Source organism: Sturnus vulgaris, chromosome 7 (assembly GCF_052056855.1).
Source record: "Sturnus vulgaris isolate bStuVul1 chromosome 7, bStuVul1.hap1, whole genome shotgun sequence".
Classification (NCBI taxonomy): Eukaryota; Metazoa; Chordata; class Aves; order Passeriformes; family Sturnidae; genus Sturnus; species Sturnus vulgaris.
In genome coordinates, this window is record NC_142249.1 from 14,704,400 (window position 1) to 14,731,242 (window position 26,843).

The following is a 26,843-nucleotide window of genomic DNA, read 5'->3' on the forward strand; positions in this document are numbered from 1 at the left end:
GCAACAAACCAGTACCTTCATAAATAACATTTTGCTGACAGATACCACGCAAAAAAAGCCCATTCTGACTTAATTAGTAAGTCTTCCAGAATGTAGAGGCATCTCAGAAACAGAACAAGCATATAAAAAGAAAGGAAAGGACCTTTCTGAACTTATGTGTAAGTAAATAACATAGTTACATGCAACAAAATAGATTTTTCTTTATTCTTGTAATTAAGTGTTCACACTATTTCCTTTTTTGTACAAAAGTGGATGCAATTGTAACATAAAAAGCTCAAGAGCTACACAGAACATAGTATGATTATATCTCCTGTAGCAGCTTCTTACCTAATCCTCTTCCAAATCCCTCACATACAAAGATAAATTCTTGCAATCCTGACATTAGGATTATTCTTGAAGTAAAACATAAGCTGTAATCTGTCGGAAGCTGCCTGCTGCTCAGAATTAGGGCTGAGTATCTGAGCATATCCATACTGCAGGGACCCACTGGGGCTCGTCCTGTGCCCGATGCACTGCAGACAGCAGCTGTGCAGATGCTTCTTGTAAATTGTCATTCACAATCACGTGATCGAAGAACTGACCAAACTGAGCTTCCATTTTCTTAGCTGATTCTTCCATCTCCTGTAAATCTTCTTCCTGTGAGATAGAGTAAGTCCATGAAACTTCAGTGTTGTGTAGAGAAACACACCTGCACAGCATCTGCCAAACACCTTGGGCAACATAAACAAGAGGTGAATAGATAATGTCAGTCTGCTTTATTTCATTAACAGTTTGCTATTGATGCCTTGGTTTTAGCTTTTATATTTTTCAGATTCTCTGCTGCTTAGTGTGTAACTCTGAAACTTCATATTAGGTGTTAGTAAGTTCTCTTCACAGGGGAGTTAGACAAAACAATCCCTTCCTAGCTAGAGAATCAAGGACAACTGGTACCCAAAAAGCAGAAAGAATGGTGAAGGAAAGGGGGCAAGCCAGGGGGCTGAGACTTCCTAGCCTGGGGCTGTGGTTGGACAATTGACCCCAATATGTAGATGAACCAAAATTTATAAAAGTGTAAGGACTCATGACCAGGATCCATCTTGGATTTGACTTGGGTGTAGCCCCAGCCGGGCTCTTGCACTGCCCAAGGTGTGTATCCTTTCAATAAATACCTATTTTATTCCTTTAGCTCTGCCTATCTCTGTTGTAGGTCAGCCTTTCCAGGCATCACTATAATAAAGTACATCTGCTACAGTCAGTTCCAGGTCTCAAAAACAGAGCTGCCTGCCTTATGCTTCCCAAGGAAGTACCTTGTGTCTCAGTATGCTCCATTTGCCCTAAAAAAGTTACTCCAATGGTAAGTGCTGGCAGAGAATGTTAGAGACTGGAAGGTAATGCTTGTGTTCTTATTCCAAATTGTAGTTTATTTCTCCAGTGTCCATATTACTTTCTGTCAGAGCAATCATGAATAATTTCCACATAGTTATAGACTGAGGTCTCCAAAATGTTAAGATGCTAAATTTGATCATGATTTGCATGGAAACAATTGTGTCCAAGTGCTGTATATATTCTAAATATAAGACATGCATTTCCTGCAAGCAGGATTTGTGTTTTATCTGCAGAACTTAGTATAGGATTGATACTGTCATTAAGTATACATGAAAAAATAATACATTCTTATAACTGTGAAAAAATAATGAGCGAACAAAGCACATTCCAAGTATTTCAGTGCAAACAGTAAATATATATATTGACTTGAATATTGATACAAGGCAGCTAATTAAAACAAAATATACAAAATAGCTTCTCCTCTAAAGACATTTTCAAGCAAAATGCCTCAGCCTCCTAGGTTAGAAATTACAATTCTTATGCTTCAAAGCCAATATAGAAGGGGGAAAGAAATCCCAGCAAAATCTCACCCCACTGACAAAGATAAGAATAATTAGATTTGATCCTAAAGAAACAGTATTTTTTTTAAGAGTTAACAGTGTAGCATAGTAGAATGCATTCTGTTCTAATAACAGAATCTCAGGTGAATAAACTATCTCTTTCATTCCCAAATCTCACCTTGAACTTCATGTTTACATAATAATCTGTAATGATCCTGGCATTTTTACGAGTCTGCCTCATGCAACCTATGCTGGGTGGCTTGATGAATATAATGTAGGGCTTTAACTCATGGGTCCGGGCCAGCTGTATACCCTGCAAATGAAAAGTAAAGTGAAGTATTTCAAGTGTATTCATTCCAGTTTTACTCCCATAAAAAGCCAGTTATTTACAACATACTGCTATCCCCAGACTTAGGAGACACTTTTTTCAGGAACACTTACTTGAAAAAGATCTTACTAATAATCCCTGGAGCAGACATTGTTAAGCAACTGTAGCATACGATCACTTAATTCTGCTTGGTAGCCTCATTAGGAGATGTTTTCAATACCAGTGAATGATGGAACAGTGTCATTAACAGATCTCTCCAATCAATCACATTAAAGGTGCATTTGAAGCCTGTTCTTTTTTAACTGTAAGGGAGCTACTTTTGGAACAAGTACCTCTTGCTGGAAGAAAGTATCCTGCTTTCAGAACTCCTTTACTGCATAACATTTCCTAATGCTAATAAGTATTTTTAAATTACTGCAGAGTAGTGGAGGGAATAATAAAAAAGAAAGCTAAAGAAAATCGTAGCATGTAAACTTGGTATACCATCAGATTTAAAATAAAGTATGCAACTCAGCAGTAGTTCTGCTACCTCACTGGTCTTAATATCCTTGCCAAAACTTGTCCTTTAAACTCACACCCTAAAAAAATGATAGTGGCACATCTGTCCAAGTGGCAAGATTACACACCCCACTCCCTAACACCCTTCCTTTATCCCTTTGCTCAAAAACATAACAGAAGAAACACAGAGGACAGTTTCAGATCTGAAGACTAAGGTGTGACCTCATCTGCTTCTTAACAGCAGTTTCAGTTTTTGAGTAGTACCCCACAAATCTTGTAACTTAATTTCTATTTTAAGCAGCACAAGCCACTGCCAGCCTAAGGCTCGGACACAGTGGCTCTGCATAATTAGAGGGAAATATCCAAGAAGTACTGAGATATGGTGTCACTCTTTACATCTGGTTAGAGGACCTCTTGAAATGGCATAGCCCAAACAGCTCCTAAGTACTAATTATGCAAACAATTCAGAGAAGGTTAGCAAGCTCTGATTATCTTAGGTATTTACAAGCTCAGGCTTTTATTAGCCTTATCTTCATCAGCAAACTGAATGCAAAAATAGAAGGAAAAGTGAATAGCATCTAAGTGAAGAAGCAGGTTACTAAGAGCTGTAACTTATGGAGAGAAATACAGGCACAAAGGCACACTAAAATTGTCAGCTTTTGCTTGATTAACTGTTGCTGCTGTTACCAAAGAGAGTTCTGAGATTGTTAATAGAAGAACAGAACTCTGAACTAATAGGGCTTGGAAGACAAATAAACCCCATGCAACAGGTCTCCATGTGAAAGACTAATCCTTACTTTAACTAAGTATGAAAACTCATTTCCATTCCATCCAAACTGATAATGCAGCTGCTGGCGTGGTAAAAAAATGCACTGTCTCAACATACTTGTCACTGCAGTACCACCACCACCCCCCCTAAGAAACATGAAAAGAATAATCTATTATTAATAAGCATTTTACCATAAGGTAAAGTGAAAATAGGACAAAACAACTAACACTGTTCCAATGGCTCAAGGATGTAGAGGAAATGATTTTTCCTTCCAGAAGATTCCCTGCCCCTTTACCACTCACCTGTGGCTCTAAATCTATTACACAGATCTTCCCTGCATCAAGGACTGTTCGCACGGCATCAATACTGGTACCATACAGGTACCCTTTGTACTCCCCATATTCCAGCATTCTGCAACACGGGTGAGGAAGAAGGAAAATGAGAGAGCATTTAAGTTTCAAAAAGATTCAATTTAAAGGTGAAATCTTCAAATACAATTCAGTGATCAGGACTGAATGATCATAAAACCTAGTGAATACTTTTCACCTTTGCTCTTCCCTGCTACACTGGGAACCCAAACACGAAAATCCATTACAGTTCAACGTTTCCAAAACATGCATTTTTTACTCATCATGGTTTTATGAATTTTGTGTTTAGAGGTTGTGATTTTACTTGTCAATGCTTGTTAATTACATACTACAAATAACTTCTTAAATTTGAAGATCTCAAAGCACTTGGCACAGCTCAATGAGTGCCACTTCTGTAGTGCTGAGCTTGTCTGTCTTAGAGAGATTATTGATGCATAGAAAGGAGCAGACACTTCTGAATATTTAGCCCTTACAGTTCAACTACTCGTGTCATCACAATGGAGTTGTAGGTCAGGAACAGGTGTGATTCACTGCTAAATTTTCAAAAGCAGTCTGGTTTCCAAGAGAGTTAAACTCATAATTTACAAGCACATCTAATGAGCTCAGGACTAGAGAGCCCACTTCCTTTTAGAAAGATTCTGAGATTAATTGTTGAGGAGCTATTTGCAACTGCATAAACACAGTCTTTGAAGAAACAGTCTCAAGTAGTTTGACCCAAATTGACACCACACATACACTGTAAGACTGGAGAGTACAGATTTGGGACCTAACTACAGAATTGGATTTTCTTGGGTCATGTTGCATTTTAGGTAATAAAAATGTAATTTGTCTCTCCTACTCACCTATGGCTATACACCATGTTTTCAAAAGTTTCCTTCGATATGTAGTGATATTCACGACCATTCATTTCATAACTTTTTTGAACACGAGTGGTGTCTGAAGGAAGATACAACACACACAAAAAAAATCGGCTGCAACTAAATTATTGTAACTTTATAAGTGAAAATGAGAACTTCATGAAGAACTATCAATCAGTATTTTCATATATAATAATGTGAGTTATTTCTATTTGTTAATCCAAAGCAAAACCCCCATATACTCTAATGGTTTGCCAGTGACAAGTCATTGAAAGTTATCAAAGCACAACTGTATTTCCTGCAATGGAAGATTAGTTTAATCCAAATATTTGTGATTCAAAGCAATCAGGAACTGCCTTGGAACTGCTTGCACAATTCTTTTTACTCTTCAGAGGCAAAATTTTTCAATGTTCGTTCAGAAAAATCCCACAAGTTTCCCAGTTGCACCTTCCCCTTATCTGGGATTTTAAGTCCTGAATTTTCAGCTAGCTTCAGATACATAATTTCCAGTTTGGTTATCTAATTTACAAGAACCAAATAAGCACAGGTAGAAATAATTTCAGTTGTTACGTCAGAAGTTAATCTGCATAAGTCTCATCTGAGACTAGAAGGCTAATAAGGAAAGCTTCAAAGCCTATTAAGCACCAACTTCTGTTGTCTTCATTCTCATATCTGAGCACTTAAACTCTAAGAACTTAAAATATCTCCAAGTAATGTTCCCTTTTCTTAAATCTAGGAAAAGCAAACACCAAAATTAAACCAAATAATGCAGATAACTTTTCACCTCCATAAAGCTTTTAATGGTTTCAGAAGCTGGAACTTGAACATACCTTTGTCTGATTTGCCAGAACGAGATAGACAGTATTTTAAATTAATCCTTATGAAAGCAAACAGTACTGGCTTTCAGCTGAAGAACCAGCCACAGAGCAAAGAGCGTATGAATGCACAAAGGCAAGAGGAAGGTACTTGGCATTTCCTATTCATGTCTGAGTTGGGTGGTGGAGTAAAGAGGAAAAGCATTACATACGAGGTGTGGCACTTTGAAACTCTCGTGGGTTACTTGTGATTAGCCTTCGCCGCAGCTCATTCACACCAACCCCTGCGGGACCTGCCAAGTTGGAGAAGCAGCAAATATTACTGACAGGGTACAAATCACTCCCCAGCAATACAGCCATACCCAGGAGGCAACTCAGCAGTACTATTTTAAACAACAAAACTTATACTGCCAGACTTAAAAAGGATAGTGGATTTGCCTTTATTCCATTTGCTTTATCAGGACCATAGAACAGTGCAGAACAGCAGCTTCCCTGCAGTCATTACAATGAAAGTCTCCTTGAGAGCTTGCAGACCACTTAATACAGTATGTTCTATAACAAGCATTATTAAAGGCATCTTTCCATACTGTCCATGATTGAGATTGTTCTAGACTGCAGTTAAATATCCTCCTTATTATTGTCATATCTATGCGTTTAGCACTGGTTGTAGAAATGCCTCCTTGTAAAGATGTTTTCTATTAGGTTACCATTGTTTTCTCATCATTCTCAGTCCTAGCTGAATATAAAACTGAGCCCTTCCCTAATAAAATCCATTATCAACCAGCATTCGTAACTGTGCAGCTTCTTCTAAGGATTTTATTATTGTAGTTTTAAAACATTATCTCAAGCAAAGAAGATGATAACTACATTAAACTTTAACCCCAGTAATGAGGTCAAATTACAACACTTCTTGAAATGTTGCTTTGAGAGCTGCCATCAGCAGCAGCAAAGCCCAGTGGATCAGACCATGTGTGACTGTTTCCTCTCCTGTGGCAGAAGCTCTTACCCACGAGGATAATTAGCCTGTGCCGGTCTGTCGGCTGCCGCTGGTACCTGACCACCTCTTCATAGGGAGCCGCCAGGGTGCCGTGGCAGCTGCTGGGACAGCGCGAGTAGCAGGACTGCTGGTTGAGCCGGGCCTTCCTGCGACACAGCCGCATGCTCCTGCGGAATCCAGCTGGGGGGGCAAAGGCACCGTACTGCAAAACACACTGACATGCAGGCAACTAGTTCTTCAGCCCAGAGAGCCTCTTTCCAAGCCACACAACATACTACCTTTGCAAGGTGAAGGTTAGTCAACTTCATTGCTGCACTTGATATGACAGCTTGGTAGAATCTCTGAGCATTAAATGAACAGCTACAGAGTATGTAAAATCTCACTGAAAGTCACCTGAAATTAGCCCAGAATTCAAGATTTCCAAAAGATCCCTAAAACAAGCTGGAGGAGAAGTTTCTCACTACCTGAGGCATCCCTAGGGAACAGGTAGTGTAGGTGGTTCACTCTCATGAAGCAAGTCTGGAACATTTGCTCCAGCCTCCAGAACATGCATTTTAAAGGTCACTATGGTTTAATAACAATAGAGGTAGGTTTGTTGCTACACTTGACTATCCAACTCTGAAAACTTCACATATAGGTGTATTTTTCTAATGAAAGTCCTCATGATCATTCTCAGTGGATGACAGACATTACTTTTGAGCAAAATTAATCATGAAATCAAGTTTAAATAGCAGTGGCCGAGTCTCTGTAGAAACCTAACAGGAAGAAAGATTTAAATTGAGAGATTGAGCATTATTAGGAGGAAGGAGACTTCCCGAAGTTTGGAAAACAGAGTAAGTTGTATTCCATTTAGTAAGTCTTTAGGTGATATAAAGAACGAAGTGTTTTATTTAACTTTAGACAAGCACTTAATCCAGATCAAGCCCCAAACATTTTACTTATCTTGAGTCATTGCATACCAATAAAGACTCGTTGACCAAATTCACCAAATTCTTCTTCCTCTAGAATACAAAGGACAAATAAAAAAGAAGGGTTATTGTAAGAAAAAATAAACATAGAAAGTCTTGGTATTTTCTTAATGAAATTTGAAACTTAACATTTTATTTGTTTCATATCTGGATACCAGACAATGTTTTGAAATTGAAGTTAATGAAAAATGAATGAAAAAAACCTCCACATAATTTGAGGTGAAATCTATCTTACAAGAACTCTTTAGTTAAAACAATAACTAAGTCAGTAGTTCAAAATCAGAAACAAAAAATTTGTAACTCATTTTCTGTCCCATAGCATTTTTGGAAAATGCAACTTGTGTCTGCTCAGATCTTTCAGGCAAAATGAAGACATTTTATTATTTCTTTTTCTTCCTTGGATCAGTGATATTTGTGCTCCACCATGTGAGCCTAACCTGTTTCCTCCAATTCTTTTTGTCCTCATTCTCAAGCTGTTCCTCATGAAGGTTTCACTGTTCAGGTGAGACTTCTAAAACTCTGCATGTACTTTTTTTTAAATTAAATCTCTTATATAAGGCTCAAATGTACCAATTTTCCAATAAACCAGTGTTCAGAAAGTTAGAAACTATTTGAGAAAGGTGATTTGAAAACAGATAACAAAGGATAAAAAAGGTGCCAATGTTTAGCTTTCTTTTCAAAAAGGACTCCTCATTTTCCAATCATGCATGTAACTATCTAAGCTGTGTATTCCCTTTATCTAGGCCTTGTTAAAGCAAGAATGAGATACAGAAGACATAGGCATGTCTTTAAAAGCAGTATTTGTTCCAAGGAAAAACATTATTTTCATTTTCAAAGCTTTGAAATGCTTCTACAGCTAGACTCTTCAATTTACAATAATCTCAAACATGCAAGTATTGAAACAAAATTAGATTCATATTAATTGCTCTTTCACTTCTACACACTCTTCATTACTTGTATCTTTAAAATACAGTTTTATTCCTGCACTTCTATATGTACTAACAACTAGTTTATGACTATGGAAAAAACTCTTTGGAACAAAACTGCTCATTCTGGGCCATGTTCAGAGAAATGTTCAGCTGACACATGCTCATATAATTTCTATCTTCAGGTCTCTTGAGTTATCATTCAAACATATTTAAATATTTCTGCTTTATCTACCCCCTCTTCTGTGGTATTGAGAGCAGGTAGAATACTACAGGGAACAAGCAATTCAGGTACCAGGTATTGCAAGAAGAGTGCTAAAGCATAAACACAGATAAATTCTATGAGATTACTGCTTACAGGAGACAGGGAGGGAGAATAATGGTAGTGTTACCTTCTTTAAGCTCCTCTGCACATTCAGATAGAGACAGACATAAAACAATTAGTTTTGAGAAGACAGTCTATACTATGATCTAAAAAAAAAATCCAACCAGCATTGTCCAATACATTTAGAGAATGTAGAAAACAGGTACTGCAGACATTAAATCTAAAACAGGCTTCTTTGAGCATAAATTCTCAGTTCCCAAAGAATGCAAAACTCAGCTGCAGCATCTGTGTCAGTATTGTAGTGCAAAACACATCTGCAACTACTGGTTAAAGTAGAATGTAGCATAGCAAATATTTGCACCTTTATTCTTCTGGCAGTGTGGATACAGCAGAGAGCTGACTCAGCACTGAGCAGGATTTGCAACAGTAATCCCCAAGTGCAGCTACCAGAAACATCCTAGGCTGAAAACAAGACTGCTCTGCAGACCTGCTGGGTGTGCCTTAAGAAGCCTTGGGCATTGCTTGAGACGTAGGAGAGAACAAACCTCTTGTGATAAGGAAAGGTGCAGAAAGAAGAACTGGCAGAACTGGCAAGTACAGACCTTGTGGAGAAGAGCAAATATAACATGACACTTCTCCACAAGATTACCAAGTACCTCAAATGAGAAGTTTAGCAGTAGGTTTATTTTAGGGGAGAATTATTTATTTTAGAATGTAGGATAGCAAGTTTTGCAGAACTCTCAATGTACTGTAAATGAGCACCTTCATCCTAAATGAAAAAGGAAAAAAAAACCCCAAAACCAAAAATCCCCCAAATCAGCTTGGTTAAAATAAAAGTACTTATGGATTGTATTTTTAATACATAAATAATGAATTTTATAAGCGTTTTTCATTCCTGTATACCAGCCATGCCCACAATCAGGAATCCAGAAGCCGCTTTCCTCTTTACCACATCAACTCCTACGGGCACTGGGGATTCAGGCCTCCATATTACTGAAGGTAATCCAATTATCTGCTGACATCAGTGCAGCCCCTGCTGTCACAGCTTGCACGGGTACAACTGACAAGGACTGGATACACAGATCTGCTACTGATGCACGAGAAGAAACATTCACACTCACGGGATAAGAGAACAGAAACCTTACTACTAAGGTAATCAGAGAACAAGAGGAAGACTTAAAGCAATAGGATTTTACATAATGGCTTTCCAAGCCAGAATGGCTTCTGAAGCTAAAGTGGCATTTTGATTTTTGCCACCCGCTTGTCTCTGGGCACCCTTCTCACAGCAGAACAATAGCAAGGAATTCAGAGTTAGGTCAGAGGAACTTACCTGACTCAAATGTTTCTTCATCTTGTTTAGTAATCCAGATAGCAAAGACATTAAAATAAATTCAAAATTTAATTATTTTCTTTTTAATGAATATCAGAATCAGAAATCAGTTTTCCAGCTTCTGTCAGTCTGTCTCACTCATACTTTCCCCAGCTCCCTCTACCTTGAGGTGGCAAAATACAGCTCACCATGTTTGAATTAACTGCTTCATCTCTTTTCATACAGTCCTACAGGATCACATCCCTCCATGAGAGCTTCTGAATTAACTTGGAGAAGGAAGAATGAACTGCACTGCTTTAGGGAGCAACTAAAGCTACCAATCTTTACACTGAATGTTCACAAGTAAAAACCTATTCTTGCTCCTTGTTCTTCCAAGATCAGTTTCTTGACAAGGAATTGTGTGGGTTCTCCAAGACCACAACAATCTGTGGTATTAAATATGCAATAGGCAAAAAACTATGGTAACTTTACAGCCACAATCCAACACCTGAATCAAAGAGGCTGGATCTCATTCAAGCAGGTATTTTTGTGCCGGTCAAAGCACTTGACTATAAGCATTGTACACCTGCAAATAGCTCATTTTAATACACTAATACTGGATGAAGTTTCCAGAGCATGAAAAATAGAATTTTCTACCATTAAGTTCACTAGGAGAATGAGTGATTTTATCTAGGAAATAAGGCTTTTAACTAGCTACTATCTTGAAGGAAATAAAATAATCTCAAGTGAATTCAGTTACCTGTTTCCACACACTTTTCATCAATCTGCATGTCGTCCTCTACAGATCAACACAAGAGAAAAAAATTCATCTGAATCAGAAAAACACTGGGGAGGAAAAACACCCTTACAGCTCTTATGAGACTGAACTCAGACATCAGAAACAAGATATAGGAAGCTCAAATCGTCTTTAGATATCTTTACAGATTTTAACTGTTCACTCCACTTTAGTGATGTTCCTTGTGTAAAGTGGGCAAAAACTCTTATGTGAGTGCTCTGAAGGGCTTGTGGCAGAGAAGCAAATGCATCTAACTTGAATGATCCTCTTGAAATAAAGAAAGGTTTAACATGGCTGTCAATCTCTTTATCCAGTAGATATCTATTTATTAAGTATTATTATGAGAGAATATAGTTTTCTGTCCTATAGATTTTAAATATCTTTCCAACATGTTATACTCAAGGAAAGTGTTTTTCTTTTAATTTTTATTGTTACTTTTACAAAGAAAAGGAAAAGATCAATTCAACTCTCTCTCAATCCCCAGTCCACATCAATTTATGTCCCTGAAATGTGATCACATGAGCTTGGACAATCTCATGGGCTCACATTACAGCACTGTTTGTGTTTTGTTCTTGCACACCGCTCCAGACAGGCTCAATAGGAGCCACTTTCAATTTACAGGGCAACTGTAACAGTAACAGTGTCTGTCAATCACTTTCTGCCCATATATATCCTTTAAAGAAATACTCTCTTGGAGCTGCTCCAGGAGCAAAAGAGAGAGAAGAAAAGAGAAAGAGGAAATGTTGTCTGTCTTTCCTCAAAGAACCCATCCAAATGGTCACTTCCCAGACAGATAATGCACAGCTAAAGTTTCTACTCTGAGACAATGTATGCATCTACTACTTCAGGTGAAAAAAGGCTGGATTTCAATTGTTAAGCACACAAAATGCCAAGAACTTGGGCTTCTTCTGCATGTATGTATCAAAATGCCCCATATCTGACAACTTTTCTAAAAGCCTGTAAAATCATGTTCTGTATTGGTTCCAGGTACAGAAATGCAATGCTGTCCAGATGTGATTTCCTACCTTCTTCCACAGTGCTCACTGCTCACAGCATATCCATTGAAGCAGTTAAAATGCAATAAAATTGTGGTGAAAGAGAGCCTCAGCTCTAGCAAACAAAGCAATAAATGCAAGAAAAATCCTAGGGAATGAAACACATTCCCTCTGGGATTTATCATGAGAGAAATGTTATACTTGCATAAAGAATTGTAGAAGAAAATGGAGACAGAGGAAACAGGAAGAACATTCTTTTTCTGGTAATAATAGCATATTTATAGAAAGTTATAGTTGGCCGAGGATAATATTTCTGGATTGTTACCATGAATAAATTAAAGGGCAGCATAGCTTATCTTAGACCTCAAGAAAAGAAATTCTATTATTCTCTCATTAGCTTTGATAACAAAGAAGCATTCTAACCATTGTATGGCACTTTTCAGTGCAGAGCTGGTATCTGTGTCCCTGGAAAGCCAGGCCAGTGCAATTGTCACCTCAAGACTTACAGCCAATTCTCCTAGAGAGAACTGGCTGGCCCAGTGAGCTCCTAGATCTTAAGAGACTTCGGAATAAGTTGAATTCACAGCTTCTCTTATAGTCACATCACAAGTATACTAGAGACAACCATCCCTACCATGACTACTCCAGGTACAATTATCATTAAATATTTGTTTTTCTGGGGATAGTTAACACACTTCTAAGGTTATAATATGGCTCCAGAAACAATGTCTTTGAATTAAGCTGAATTTTATAAGCTTCTATTTCAATATTCCTGCAACTGAGACAAGATGTTTCTTTCCTGCTGTATTGCTCAAGTAACTTTTCACTCACACATTGATGACTTGAGACAGAGATGGGGCTGGAAAGGCTGAGACCACCAGAATTCTCGCTGCTTCCTACAAAGAAATAAATTTATCACAGTTAAAGAAACAAAACAGTCCACAAGTAGGTTATGCTCCAGTCATATTAACTGCTTACATGTAAGATTGATCAATACTGAACTGAGAGAAGACAACAAGAACTGAAACATTACCAATGTTTTAGCTCACTGTGAACTCCTAAAAGAAAACCAACGTTCTATCAGAACTATTCAAATTTCCAAATCAGCAACCCAGAAGTATTAGGAGTTTATAAGAAGTACAGGAAGGCAAGCCATACTGTGGTACAGATTCCTGAAAGTAGAAGAGTGTGCTACTGGCAGGGGTAGTAGTACTACTGCCTCCATTACTACACAGAGCCTCTTGCTTGCAGCCTGAGTCACAACCCAGTTTGATTTCACCTTGCATTATACAGTCTGCAAGTAGGTTTATATTTATTACAAAGAGAAGTTTATCATCTGCTATTGCATGGCCTTATGTTATCCTGGGGGTACCACAGGGCTAAAAAGGATCAGATTGAAAAGTTTGCTGCTGCAGTGTAAGAACTTTGATCCTGAATGCATGTAGTGTAAAAATAATGGTTTATTTATATAAAAAAGAATAGGCAAGAAATCCTTGCTCTTTCTTGAGTGTTTGGGCTTTTTTCTCCTTTCTTTTAATCTCATCTATTCAGTTTTGACCAAAGCTGAAGAGGTCACTCATGCATCACAAGACATCTTTAAAAAAAAATACTATGCTTTTAGTATCCCACTCTTCTCCTTGCTTTTTTTTTTTTTCCCATCATAGCTGACAGTCCTTTAATAGTCAGGTCCCTCAATTTCCACATATCTCTCAGCTGCTACACTCCACCAGATGTCTTAGCAACCAGAAGGGAGAATGAACAACTGCTGCAAATTTCCTAAATGGCAATTTGAGATTATACAGGTGCTTTCAAAAGCTTGTTCTCACACAGGTGCTCTTAAGGGGAAAAGAACAAGAAGTCAAAGAACAGAAAGAGGAAAGCTGTTTGTCAGATGTTACTCTGAATCACACTGCTACAAAACTTATGAAAATTTTAAATAACAAAGTGTGAATACTGGCTGATTTTTGAACCAGAAATCAGGAAAATTATGATTTCTTTACCTTTTAAGAAGATGATTTGAGGGTATGAGTCCAGCACAGGCACTGAGATCTGAAACTTTCCTGGCCTGCCACCAGAGAGCATCATTCTGGTCAACAATCTGGAGTATTTCACCCCTCTTAAAAGGCAAACCTGCATCAGCACATGGTATGGCAGGATCTTGCAAGGGCCAGTAATCTGCCATTGCTCGCACATAAAGCTGGTAAAAATATACAAGAGATATCCAAGTTTAGAATGGATACAACACGAGCTTTACAATCACATTGGTGCAACTTCAGTCTAATGATGAAATCAAGTTTTAAAAACCAGATCAAGCCTTAAACCCTCTCTGTTCATTAAATGAGGAAAAAACCCATTTGTCTCATACATTATGAGAACTGACCTTCAACCTGTAGATCACTCTGAAAGTGCCTTCATTATTACACAGTTACATTTCTAATTACTGTCTTTATGCTCTAGCAAGAACATATTGATGTCAGCTGAAGGCAGCCATAAAAGCAAGGTAACACTTCAGGGATTGCAATAAACTTCCAGGCAACACCATGTCTTTGTATCACACAATTAGGCACTACTGCTACCAGTCTGGAAAAAGAAAAAGAATATTTCTTACTGTTGTTTGATTGCTGACAGGCCGATCAGAAACTGGAATTAATTTGAACATAATTGTCCCCTGAGACAAGGCCTAAATGATTAAAAAAGAATTAAAATATGGTTGGTATTCAACAGAAGTCACCAAACATAGGCAAGACAAGCTTGACAGAGCATGGCTTTGAGGATACTGCAATGTTTGTGTTACAGATAGAATTCAGGTAGACAGTCAGTGTGAGAATACTGTATTTTTTCCAAAAGGAAACTCAAGGAAGAAACATCAAAGTTTTGCTAAATATTTTTAAATTTAATGCAGCCTATGTTTCATTGTGAGTATATGTAATTTCAGCATAGATTCATATCAAACTTTTCTACTGAAATCTTATTTAAATTAGCTGAAGAGTCTGGTTAGATGGGTGATATAAAGGGGGAGGAACATAATTCAGTAATTAGGCATTCCAATAGTGTTTGTATTTCTTATATCTAGAAATGGTACAACCAAGGCAATAGCACATAGACTTGGCATGATTACACACAGAAATACCTCACTGGCTGGCACTTAACACTTTGCAGTCAAAAAGCCTAAAAATAGTGGGCAAAATGACAACAGGGACATCGCAAAAGATTTCTTCATGAGAATTTTGACAACAATAATTACACTGCCCTTTTCTTCCAAGCTGAGGTGTGTAGATTATAAGCTCATTCACTCTGCTTTAGTGCATTTCATAACATGGAGTCTTATTAGAATAGCAGCTTTCCACTACTTTCTTGTGGAATATTAACTGAGTGGCATTTCTAGAAAAAATTATGAATCAGTGAAGTCTGAATAAATTAGTCTTTTTCCCAGAAGCTGCAGATGGATTGGTCACAATTAATTAATTTCTGTCCAGAACAAAAGTTAGATTTAGTTCTGGTTTCATATATCCTGATTTCATGAGCAGTTGTGAACTTCATTCACAGTAAAGAAACAATCTGAATTTTCTGTTAAAAATTTCAGGCTTTCTCATATACAAGAATGTGTAAAAGAGTGAGCATATAAATAATCTTAAGGTACAAAGTAGAAAACATATTCAAAAAATATTAAATACCAGAATATTAATGACTTGCTCAGGCTCAAGTCCCTCAACAGGAACTCCATTTACTTCCACCAGTTTGTCTCCAGCATACAGCAACCCTACCATGAAGACAAATACGAAAACAGCAGCAGGAATTTTATCACAGCATGATTTATCTTGTATAGGCAAGAAATACCACAGGTTTCTAAGTCAGCAGTAAAGTTTTCCTGTACCATGTATGGAGGGAGACATTTTGGATTTAGGCTGCACTGCACCTGGATGGGACTGCAGAGTGCTGTGGGTCACAAGGAGCTTGCATGCTTTCAGCTTTCTTTATGCTCCCCACTCCCCCAGTCTTTACAATCTACTGATGATTTGCCTTAAAATTAGCATAAACATTTTAATATTGCTCCATTTCCCAAAGTAACTTATGAACCTATCCTATATTAACAGATCATGAGACTTGGAATCAGATCCCTAAAAATTCAGGTGCAGTGGGAGGTCCTGGGACTCCTCTCTGTCCTTTAGAGTAAAGTCTTTACAATATTGTTTTATTTTCTATGTTCCTTTAATTCAATTAAAATATTAGTCAAACTAGGAACTTAATTGGCTATTTTCTGCAAGTTGGAATTTCTTCTCTGTACAAAGGCCAGAAAATACTGAAAGGAATTATTTTATAATGATTACAGTTGAATTTTACTTCTGATGTTTTACATTTTAGTTACATTACATTTCCCAAGGGACATGGAGCACATTCAATTCTAGGATGACAAAGTAGTAACATTTCCAAGGAAACTCCTTGCAAGATTGCTTAGCTACTAGTGCTAAGCAAAATGTTTAATAGACTAGTGCCATAAAGTATTATTATGTATTCCTTAAAGCCCATTATCTTCTAGAATCATCAACTATTAATGTTTACCATTTCTCCATTAGGGAATGTGCTGCATTTCATAGTACACTGCAATTTGGGATATCCAGGTACTGGTGCCAAGAACACATAATGAAAACTCGATTTATACCTCAACTCATTCTAGAACAGCAAATTCATCTGAAAATTTATCAAGCCACAATCAAAGTCACTGCAATGCATCACTGCTTACAGTGCTGTCCTGTGTGCACATCATCATGATCTATAATGGAGGATTAATTGCAGAAGCTAAGGTATTGTCTTACTTCAAATATCTTATTTCAAGTTCAGTTTTATGTATCACTTTATTTCAAATTCCACATACCACTTCTGTCTGCCAGCCCACCATGGATCACACGGGCAACCGTTATGTCACCTGTTATCTCATGGCGTTTAATGGTGGCACCCTGGCAGGAAAGAACAAAGAAAAAACACATTGATCACTGAAGGACCCCAGTAAGTTTCCTTCCATATCACAAGTCTGATCTTCACACTGACACAAAGGCATTGAGGGTTTACCACAACATAGATATAGCAATAACCACAGAATCATGAAATATGCTGAGTTGGAAGGGACCACAAGGATCACTGAGTTAGACTCCTGGCCCTTCACAGCAACATCCCCAAGACTCACACCATGTGCCTGAGAGCATTGTCCAAATGCTTCCTGAACTCTGGCAGTCTTGGTGCTGTGACCTCTTCCCTGGGGAGCCTGTTCCAGTGCCCAACCACCCTCTGGGTGAAGAATCTTTCCCTAATACCCAACCTAAACCTCCCCTGACACAACTTCAGGCCATTCTCTCTGGTCCTGTCACTGGTCACTGCAGAGATCAGTGCCTGCCCCTCCTCTTCCCCTCACCAGGAAGTTGTGACTGCAGTGAGGTTTCCTCCTCAGTCTCTTCTTCTCCAGACTGAACAGACCAAGTGACCTCAGCTGCTCCTCACACGGCTTCTCCTCAGGGTCCTTCACCAGCTTCATGGCCCTCCTTTGGACACTGTCTAATAGTTTAATGTGTTTCCTGTACCATGGAACCCAGAACTGCCCCCAGCACTCGAGGTAAGGCTGTCCCAGTGCAGAGCAGAGTGGGACAATCCCCTCCCTTGCCTGGCTGGCAATGCTGAGCCTGATTCCCCCCAGAACAGTGATGTCCCTCCTGGCTACCAGGGCACTGCTGACTCATATCCAACTTGCCATTGGCCTGGACCCTCAGGTCTGTTTCCATGGCACTGCTTTCCAGCACCTCATTCCCCAATCTGTCCAAGGTTGCCACATCCCAGGTGCAGAATCCGGCACTTTTCCTTGTGGAACTTCACATGGCTGGTGATTGCCCAGCCCTCTCCTTTGCTGGGGTCTCTCTGCAGGGCCTCCCTGCCCTCAAGGGAGTCAACAGCTACTCCCAGTTTTTTGTATCATCTACGAACTTGTTCAGTACCCTTTCCAGTCCTGTGTCTAGGTCATTTATAAAGATGTTGAAGAGCACAGAGCCCAGGTTGAAGCCCTGCAGAGCCTCACTAGTGACAAGTCCCCAGTCTGATGTATCACCAGTCACTGTAAGCCTTTCTGCCCAACCCATGAGCCACTTGCTCAACCATCCCATAATGTGTTTATCCAGCTGTGTGCTGGACACTTTGTCCAGAAGGATACTCAGAGACAGTATCAAAAGCTTTACTGAATTCCAAAAGGATTACATCAACTGGCTTCCTCTGATAACTAGCTGGGTTACTTTGTCATAAAAGGAAATCAGGTTTGATAAACAGGACTTTCCCCTCATGAAGCCGTGCTGACTGTGACCAATTACTGCATTGTCCCTCAGGTGTTTTTCAATACCTCCCAGGATAGCCTTCTCCACACCTTTCCCAGGCACTGAAGTGACACTGATAGGCCTGTAGTTTCCAGGGCCCTAATGTATTAGTACTAAGTCCTTCACCATCTTCAACTTCCATCACACTATAATAACCTCATTGACTGACAGACATATTTTTAAACCACAATATTACAGCTATCTTTCCCTGAAACTATACAATGTTTGCTGCTTATACGTAAAAGGTTTCCAAAGAACTTTCAAAGCCTCTTCTCCCTTCCTTTCTGTTTTGGCCATGGGAATACTTCTCAATCCAGCTGGGTTTTATCTCATACAATGAAAATACATCTGCCAAATGTTCAAACCCTGAGCAGCCAAGGCACTGAACAACCCACTCTAGTTACACCTACACTGTGCAGAGCTATATGGTCTCCTCAGGTCCTTTCCAACCTCAACAATTCTTGAGATTCTGTAAAATCTGGACAAGAATGCACACAATCCCCATGACATTCCTGGGAAGAAACCAATATGTATCCAACGCATTATCAATTCTTTCTAAGTTCAATAATTTGACAGACACAGGGAAGGTCCCTCACCAGAGGCTGGTTGTTTTTCACTAAGCAGACAATCCTCATAGCTTCTTCATTTTCAGGTATGTTGTCTGGCAGTGGTGGAAGGGTTGGTTCAAAATCTTTCTGGGCCACAGTATCATGAGCAGATAGCAAGGCCTGTTACAAATGAAAACAAGCAAACCAACCAACTCAAGCAAAGATTATACAATTGCAGAGCTTTTAACAGCGACTGGTCAGAAAACAGAAATCACTGAACGTGTTCCTTTGTGAACACAGATCCCTTTTGACATTTTGATCCATATTGACGTTTTCTTCTTTCCATCAGGAAAATCAAACCATTAAAGTTTTAAGAACAGTTCCTTTGTTTCTTGTGGAAAACTTACAAAAGGTGAAATATTTCTATTTGGAGCTCTTGGATTAAGAATGCAGGTTTTGCAATTTCAAGGAAAATTTGATTTATGTATCTGCATTAACTGCCCATAATTTAAAACTTTTTAAGAAATATCTTTCAAACACAGCCTTAAGTAAAATACAGCCCACTGCAGGTACTTTAGATACACAGTCCACATTTGATCTCATGATCAGATTAGTTCATCATTAGTCTCTTCTGGCTCCTTTACCAATTCTTGTGAACAGCCTGCCCATCCATTTCCATTCCCAGTGCAGAGAGCTCCATGAGCAAACTTTTTCTTTCCTTATGCAGGACTTGCCTTAAAGTGTGGAGAGCGCAGTAATCTCCTTAGCTCTTTGATCTCTCCTGACTGAGGGGCTTCACGCAGTAACTCTGCCACCTGATAAATGTAAGAAAACACAGAGATGGATTCTAGAGGACAATTTGTTTAGAAAGCTCTACACTGAATGTAAAGGAATATAGTACGGAGACAGTGTAAAGATCCCCCACGTTATAGGAGCCAGAGGATGGCCATATGCCATCTAGAACTGGACAATATGACCACAGCTGCACAACACTCAGCCAGGCTTAATTTAGTTCAGGCACAGTGCCATGTGCTCTAAATTAGTTTTTGCTCCCATCTCTAAACCAATTTCATCACTACTCTCAGTTTCTCTATTTCGTCATTAACTCTCCCATTAATTAAATGATTCAGAATTCAGCTATTAGAATTATAAAAATCTAAAAGCTTTTCCATATCCTCACTTCAGTCTGCTTGATTATAGCCATAACTCTGAACCACAGAGTGATCGGGGAACAAAAATACACACTCAGTGATTAAACAATTAACATTTGTTGTTCATTACACTGGACAGGATTTGCCTAGTCCAGCAACCACAGCTGTGCCCATTTCTCATGCCCCCCCCCCTCAGTAAGGGCTGTTGAGTAGTTTTACAAATGCTCAAGGAGAGTTTCAAGGTGATATACTGTACTTAGACCTGAGACACAGAATAAATACCAGAACACTTAACTGCAGCAGAGTCCATTCATTTGGTGTGAGCAAGTAAAGCAATAAACTGTGAATACTGTCTCACCTCACGACTCAAAGCACGGGCCTGCAGCGTGACAGGAGTTGGTCTTTTTCCAAGATACTGTTGAAGGCATTCATAAATCTGTTGCATGCCATGACAGACAAAACAAGGCAATGATGGCATTGACCAGTTCACATGATCATAGAGATACATACACGACAGGCAATAGACAACACTATTTCTGGAAACTTCTCAGTCCAACTAGAGCCCCAGAGTCTGCAATCTATATTCTTAATATCTAATGTATCTCAAATTGAGTCTTGAATTCTATGCCCTTCCATATTATCAGATAGCTAGTCAGTTATACTGTAGTTTTGAATTTTCCTAGAAAAGCTGTCTACACAGGTCAGTAGCCTGACAGTCTATTCTATTCTCTGATTTGTAGCCTGTTTCCTTCCTCTAGTTGAAAGCATAATTGCTGCATTTACAATGCCCTTATTGGCATTCTTATCCAGTAAAAGCTCTTCTTTAAAAAAAACCAAAGATTTAAAAAATTCTTCTTCAAGAAAAGTAGAATTTGTACAGAATTTGTTTCAGAGATAAAATTCTTCTCAGGATAGAAACACCAGTCAAAAAATCGGTTCTCTAACAATACAAGATCTTCAATTACATATCAGATCAGTGGGATGCAAAATAAAAAAATACAACGTCACAGGCCAAGAAGTGGGATGCATAGCCATACTGAAGTTTAAGAACAGGAAAGACAACTGAACAACGATGTGTTCAGTCTCTGTCTCTGGCCTTAATACAGACAGGTAAAGTAGAAGAGCCTAAATGTCTAGGACATTATGGAAGAGAATATTTTATTTTCCTTTAAAGCAAAAGTGGCTTTTCTACTGTGACTGCTGACATTAGAACTGACATCAGGACTATCAGTACTTAATGTAAATAAGCATTTATTGTCCTGATATGGCAAAATCAAGTAGCTATTCCCTAGAGATTGTTCTGTAGGTGATCTTTGCTTTCCCAGTTGTGTGGTACCTTACCTTTAGCAGTGCTTGCAGCCAGCGAGATCTGAGCAGGTCATAGAGCATGCCAACACCATTGACATCTCTCTTACAGAGCAAACTGAGCTCTTGCAGCACTAGAGTCAGAACATGAGATACACCTGAGCCCAAGAAACAGAAAAGCGCAACACACTTCAGTACAAACAGAAGACCAACCAAAGCCAAACAGTGACCCAGACCTCTGAAATGCACCTGTCCTCAATTTGCACTTCTAAGAAACGCACAGACATTTCCTGTCTGCCTTGCTTTTTTTCCTGCAATCAACTCTGTTGCATAAGGGCTATTTTACCATGTTATTAGCCAGCTGGGTTAGGTCAATACTAGCAATTTGCAATTGACCTGTGAGAAAACCATACAGGCAATCTCACACATCAGGATTCAAGCTCATACCTCCTACCAAGAAGAGGTGAAACAACAAAAAACTCCTTAGCTTTATAAGCCAGAAACAAATGCCGGGTATTCTCCTCTGATGCACTCTTAAGGTAACTGCATATCACCAATGAACATCAAGAATCATTCCTATTATTAAGTAGCAATACTTCAGACACATTCATCTCTCTCATGACTCAATGGAAGAAGAGTCAGAGATCAAGGAATAAAACTTTTTTCAAAGAGAAAGAAAACCGAAGAAAAGACGCAAAAGTTACCATTATCTTTACTGCTGACTGTTGGCACCTCCATCTTCTCCTTTATTCAAGGAGATTCCACCCACTCTGAATACTGCATTCACACCATGTTGGTTTCACAAAGATACATGTTGAGCTAGGGAAAAGAGCACCCTCATATCAGAATACTGTCAGGTATTTTACACTGATAAGAAAGCAGAATTTAAAACAAAGGAAGGGGTGGGCAATAATTTGTATTTAAAGTGCAACACTGGTGTAAAAAATAAATTAAATATGAATCCCATCTGTAAATTCAACTACCCAGTAGTGTCCAAGATGCAGGCAGACAAACCTCAACTACACTCAACCACAATGCAGTATAGGATTACTTCAGAGAATTCTCTGAACTCTACTTCTCAAAGTAGTATGGAAATTCCCCAGGGAACACCACACATTGCATTTTATACCCTAAAGCATCAAGAATCTATGTATGAAAACTCTTAAGTAATTCAAAATCTTCATTACATCCTAGCTGATTTAATTTCAAATCACACTTCATACAAGTGTAAAGATATTGTCATGATTAGCAATATTGTATATTACTCTTAAAGAATTAAATATTTCAACTGGCCACTCAAGAGAACTCAGACTATAAGTAAAAAAACCAACATCAAGCATCTGGGCCCCTCAGCCAATAGTGAACCCCTGTGTGGCAGAGTGAATGCATTACCAAATTCTATTAAATACACAGTAGTTTATCCCCTGGATTAATAAAATAAAAAGGCAGCCATTTTCCTCTAGATTGCTCTGTAGACAGAAACAGCAAAGGTACAAGCAGGAAAAGTATTATGGTGATCTGCTTACAAAAGCAGAAGGCATTACTGTCACTTTTACTGCACTTAATACTTATTTTTAGAACACGCTTCCTCTTTCTCCTGTTAAATCATAAAACTGCTTTCGAAAGGCAGTGGAAATTAAGGGAGAAAAAAAAATAAATTACGAGATTATGACTCAAACATTTTATTACTGAGTCTGGGCAATTCATATCAAGTTACTTCTACAGGATACTCAATGGTATCTTATTGAAATTCTAATCTAAAGACTGCTTTTGAAATTATGATTTCTTCTTTCAAAGGTTCACAAAAATATAGTTTGATCTTCCCATAGTACAACTGGGGTTTGAGATGCAATTATTTAATATTTTTCAATGGTCTCAGTTCTTTTCCTTTAAGAATTTGCCTTCCCCATTTTTAAGCTTAGTTGATCTGCCTAATGATGGATTTAACAAAGCAGGACATATTAATCTAGTCATGAAAACCTGTTTCTTAATCAAGACAAAGCACTTGGAAACAAAGAACAACATTTCTGGAGATGCTAAAATATTTCAGATTCTGCTAAAACACAATATCGTTGCCCCTTTAAAAGACTCAAGGGATTAATTTTTCCCCATAGAGCACTGCAGCTTCTGGTATCAGTACAGATTCCATAGAGAATAGACATGGGAGGAACTTGAGTGTGTTTAGAAATTTTGGACACAGTTTATCAAAGGTTAACCTCAGATTTCCCAAAAATCTCGAAAAGCTACTGAAGGATGATTGCTTGCCTTGTTAGATGAAACCCTCAGCTACAGCTATCAGAGTTCCAGGAGTAAATATGCAGTAACCTTTCTATTTTCTGCTTTCATCTTAAACCAGAGTTTATGCTCACACTAACAGAAGCAGCATTTAAACATCAAATCTGTCAAGTTCTGAACACCACAGCTCACCTCAGTCATAAATTAGTAGCCGTTTCATATTTACACACGACCAAGAGAAAGCAGCTTCCAACTGTGAGGCCTGGTTTCAGAAGCTGTCAGTAGATACTGACAGTCAGATACTGAAAAAGTCACTAACAGAAGAGAGGAAGAGTTGCTTCTTTAAAAAGAGACCTACTGGAGTGCTTGCTTAAGGGCAAAGGTCAGTGTTCAAATAAATGCAGAATTACCACTGTGCCTTTATTTCCTAAGACCTGTATCTACGTAGACTATAAGGCCAGAGCTCAGGGTCTCCTCATCCAGGGATCTAAATAAATTAGATGGAAATTCTTGCTAAAAGGCTTACCTGACTAATCTCCCAGGCAGTATAAGGGCCTTCCCATTCACGTGTATTGCAAGCAATTACAGATGCTCATTAATAGAAGACATTTCTCTTTGCCTGTTGCTAGAGACAGAACTGGATATCCACCCTGAGCGTGCCAGAATTTGAATCAAAATGAATCAGTCACCTCAAGTCTGCAAACATCAGTTATCCAAATCTGGGCTACTCCTTCAGCACCAGAGTATAAAATTCCTTGCCCTAATTGTCAGACAGACCAGAAGGTCTTATTGATACAAGCTGAGAGCTGCACGGGAACCTAAGCCCTGCTTTAATAAAGTTTCAGAATTAAGTGGACATTTTGCATCTTGTCAAGCCTCTAAAGGGAACATCACCAGAGAACCTGACATCCAGAACATCAGCCCCCTGCTCTTATACACTGCTTTGGTTAATGTTAGACTTGAGCACTTTTTACAAGGAAAACTATTCTTATCTTTAAATTTGCCAAAATTAATGATTTGGCATATTGAAGACTGCAAATTAGCCTGAGGGCAGGAAACACTCTGAGCAAGCTTGCACTCTTGCACTTACTTGCACTCTACTGCAAGTAAGGGATTCTAAATCAGCAAACTGAGTAGGCAAAAAATGGTAGGGAGAGATATTCAGCAACTCAAACCACATGCCCTGTTCAGGACTTTTTTGTTCTGCATTAAATAAGCTTAATTAGGCCAGTGTCATCACTGAAGTCTGACAGCCTCTCTTCTAGTCAGTGTAAAGAACCTTCTTGCTTTTTGTATATTTTTTGAGACCTTAAAAGTGTTTTAGCTAAAACAGCAACCCTAAATATTAGTGGAATAAATTGACACATTTTAAGCCTTTGAAACCATTTCTCCTTATCTCATCCCAAGCACCACTTAATGCAAGACTGAAAAATGTTTTGTTCTCACCAGGCATTCTGTGAGATTTCACAGAATCACACCTGTGTATTTGAGGTAATTTATGCTGTTACTCTCTGTACTCAGATCTATTCATTCTGCCTCCCTCTAAAGCACAACCTTAGAGCTGCAGTGCTGGGATGAGTACCTTGTTTACATGGGACAAGAACTCCCAAACCTCGCTCCCTGAAAGAGCAGCACTCAGAGAACATTTGGATGCAGCACACTGCAGTCATGAGGGGCAGCCAACTTTACTGCTAACAGCTGGGGCTTACAGAAAAGAAACCAAACAACCAAAAGTCCCCTAAAAAAACAACTGACCACTGTATTGATACTAAATCAACTTAGAAGTACATGGCTAGGTTGTTCAAAGAAAGGATTTGTTTTACAGTCCCGTATCAGTCACATATTTTTCTACATTCTCTCTCAACATACCACAACAGGTAGTTTCCTAACCTACTTCTAGAAACAAGTACAGCTTTGGGAAGATTAGTACTGAGGAAAAAATTCCCTTTCAAGCTCCTACTCCCCATTCATACACCCTTCTAATATTTAGCTATCAAGAATTAAACAGGTATCAGAAGTTTAAATAGCTTTGAGAGGAAACTAGTAGCTGTGAGAGAAAACTAATTTCACACTTACATGGGGGAAATGCATCCTTGCAGTACAATGGTTTCAGTACAGTGCAAATTTTCTTACCTGCAAACCAGAATACGCCATGTCCAGCTCATGCAGAATTTCCAGAGGGAAAGAGTATTGGATGTTAGTACAGCAAGTAACCCCACTGCCCCAGCTAATCTATGGACATCCTCTCCTTTCTAATCCGCAGAAACCTAACCTTAGAACTACTCATTAACAGGGAGAAGAGAATAAATCCCCTTAACCCTTTTCTTGCATAAAAAAGCTACTTTACATCATCTCTCACTTGAATAGTTTCTTATTCTCATCAACTTTCCCAGTCAATAGGGTGCTCATCACTTGGGGTCTGTCTGCAGCTACCATGCCTGTGATTGCAGTGAGAATCTGTAGCACCAGAGTGTTGATCTTCTGTGGCTGGTTACGGACTTCTGCTGCAGCACAGGAAACATCCAGCTTTCCATTTAAGGAAAAAAAAAAAAAGAGAAAAAAGTAATTACCCTGAAGCAATCCAGATGGAAAGGTCCTGCAGGTTAACTCATTTCTTTGTTAGTTAAAGCAATACACAAATCAAAGCTGGTCTGTACTGATTTCCTAGCGCATCACAGCCCAGATCGGCTGTAAAGTGGAATCTGTGTCAGAAGCACATTTAATCCAGGGATTCTCTTCAGCTAATAACTGAGCTATATATCAGAAGGACCAAAAATAATCCAGCCCAGACTGTCTGCTTCCTTTAATCGGCCAAGCTAAATTCATATGTGATACCACTACTTTTTCTAAGAGATTGATAGTATATATACGTACCTCTCTCTGTGTTTATATATTTAAAGGCAGATGTATCCTTTGGGTTTTGCAGTTCTCAGCCTTGTACCATTCACAGAAAATGAAGTTACACCATTAAAGTTGCTACATGTTTGTGGCTACACCTTGTTGTTGAAAGGCAGGAATATTCCTGAAGAATTTCCCATCTCTAGTTACATTTTTGGTTTAAAGCACTGAATGTAGAACTTAGGTCACGTGAAACAAAGCATAATATTAAAATCCTTTCTTCTGAAATATCCAAATACAACAAATGCTAATTCAAAGCAGTTACAGGGGAAAAAAACAATCCCAAATCTGTTTTTCATGGTTACACTCCCATAAAAGGCAAACTAATTCCTGAATTCAGATCTTCTGCAGATGAAAATTATTGCCATTGATTTCCTCAGCAGTTCAACATAGCCCCTTTTCAAAGAGCAGTTCTGTTCCTACAGGCATCAGTTAATTATTTTTTTACATGGAGTTCCAAGAGACGACTGCATGGAAAGGCTGCATCTAGTGCAAGGTGAAGTGTTTGAATTCTGCCTCCTCCTTCACATGCTCTTCGCC

General features: G+C 38.7%; 1 protein-coding gene across 1 annotated transcript; it reads right to left on the reverse strand.

Moving 5' to 3' along the window:
- Nucleotides 1–175: 175 nt before the first annotated feature.
- Nucleotides 176–25,849, reverse strand: MPP4 (MAGUK p55 scaffold protein 4). Its single transcript, XM_088167852.1, has 21 exons — nucleotides 25,539–25,849; nucleotides 21,875–21,989; nucleotides 21,207–21,328; nucleotides 20,224–20,301; nucleotides 19,449–19,529; nucleotides 18,763–18,894; nucleotides 16,690–16,771; nucleotides 15,491–15,576; nucleotides 14,425–14,496; nucleotides 13,817–14,013; nucleotides 12,648–12,712; nucleotides 11,847–11,864; nucleotides 10,786–10,824; nucleotides 10,047–10,067; nucleotides 7,457–7,498; nucleotides 6,507–6,677; nucleotides 5,713–5,793; nucleotides 4,671–4,764; nucleotides 3,763–3,871; nucleotides 2,044–2,178; nucleotides 176–636 (listed from the first exon to the last, which is right to left on the reverse strand). Exons 2-21 carry the CDS (start codon nucleotides 21,906–21,908, stop codon nucleotides 445–447), a joined length of 1,851 nt encoding a protein of 616 aa, XP_088023978.1. The 5' UTR covers nucleotides 21,909–21,989; nucleotides 25,539–25,849; the 3' UTR covers nucleotides 176–444.
- Between the last annotated feature and the right edge of the window lie 994 nt (nucleotides 25,850–26,843).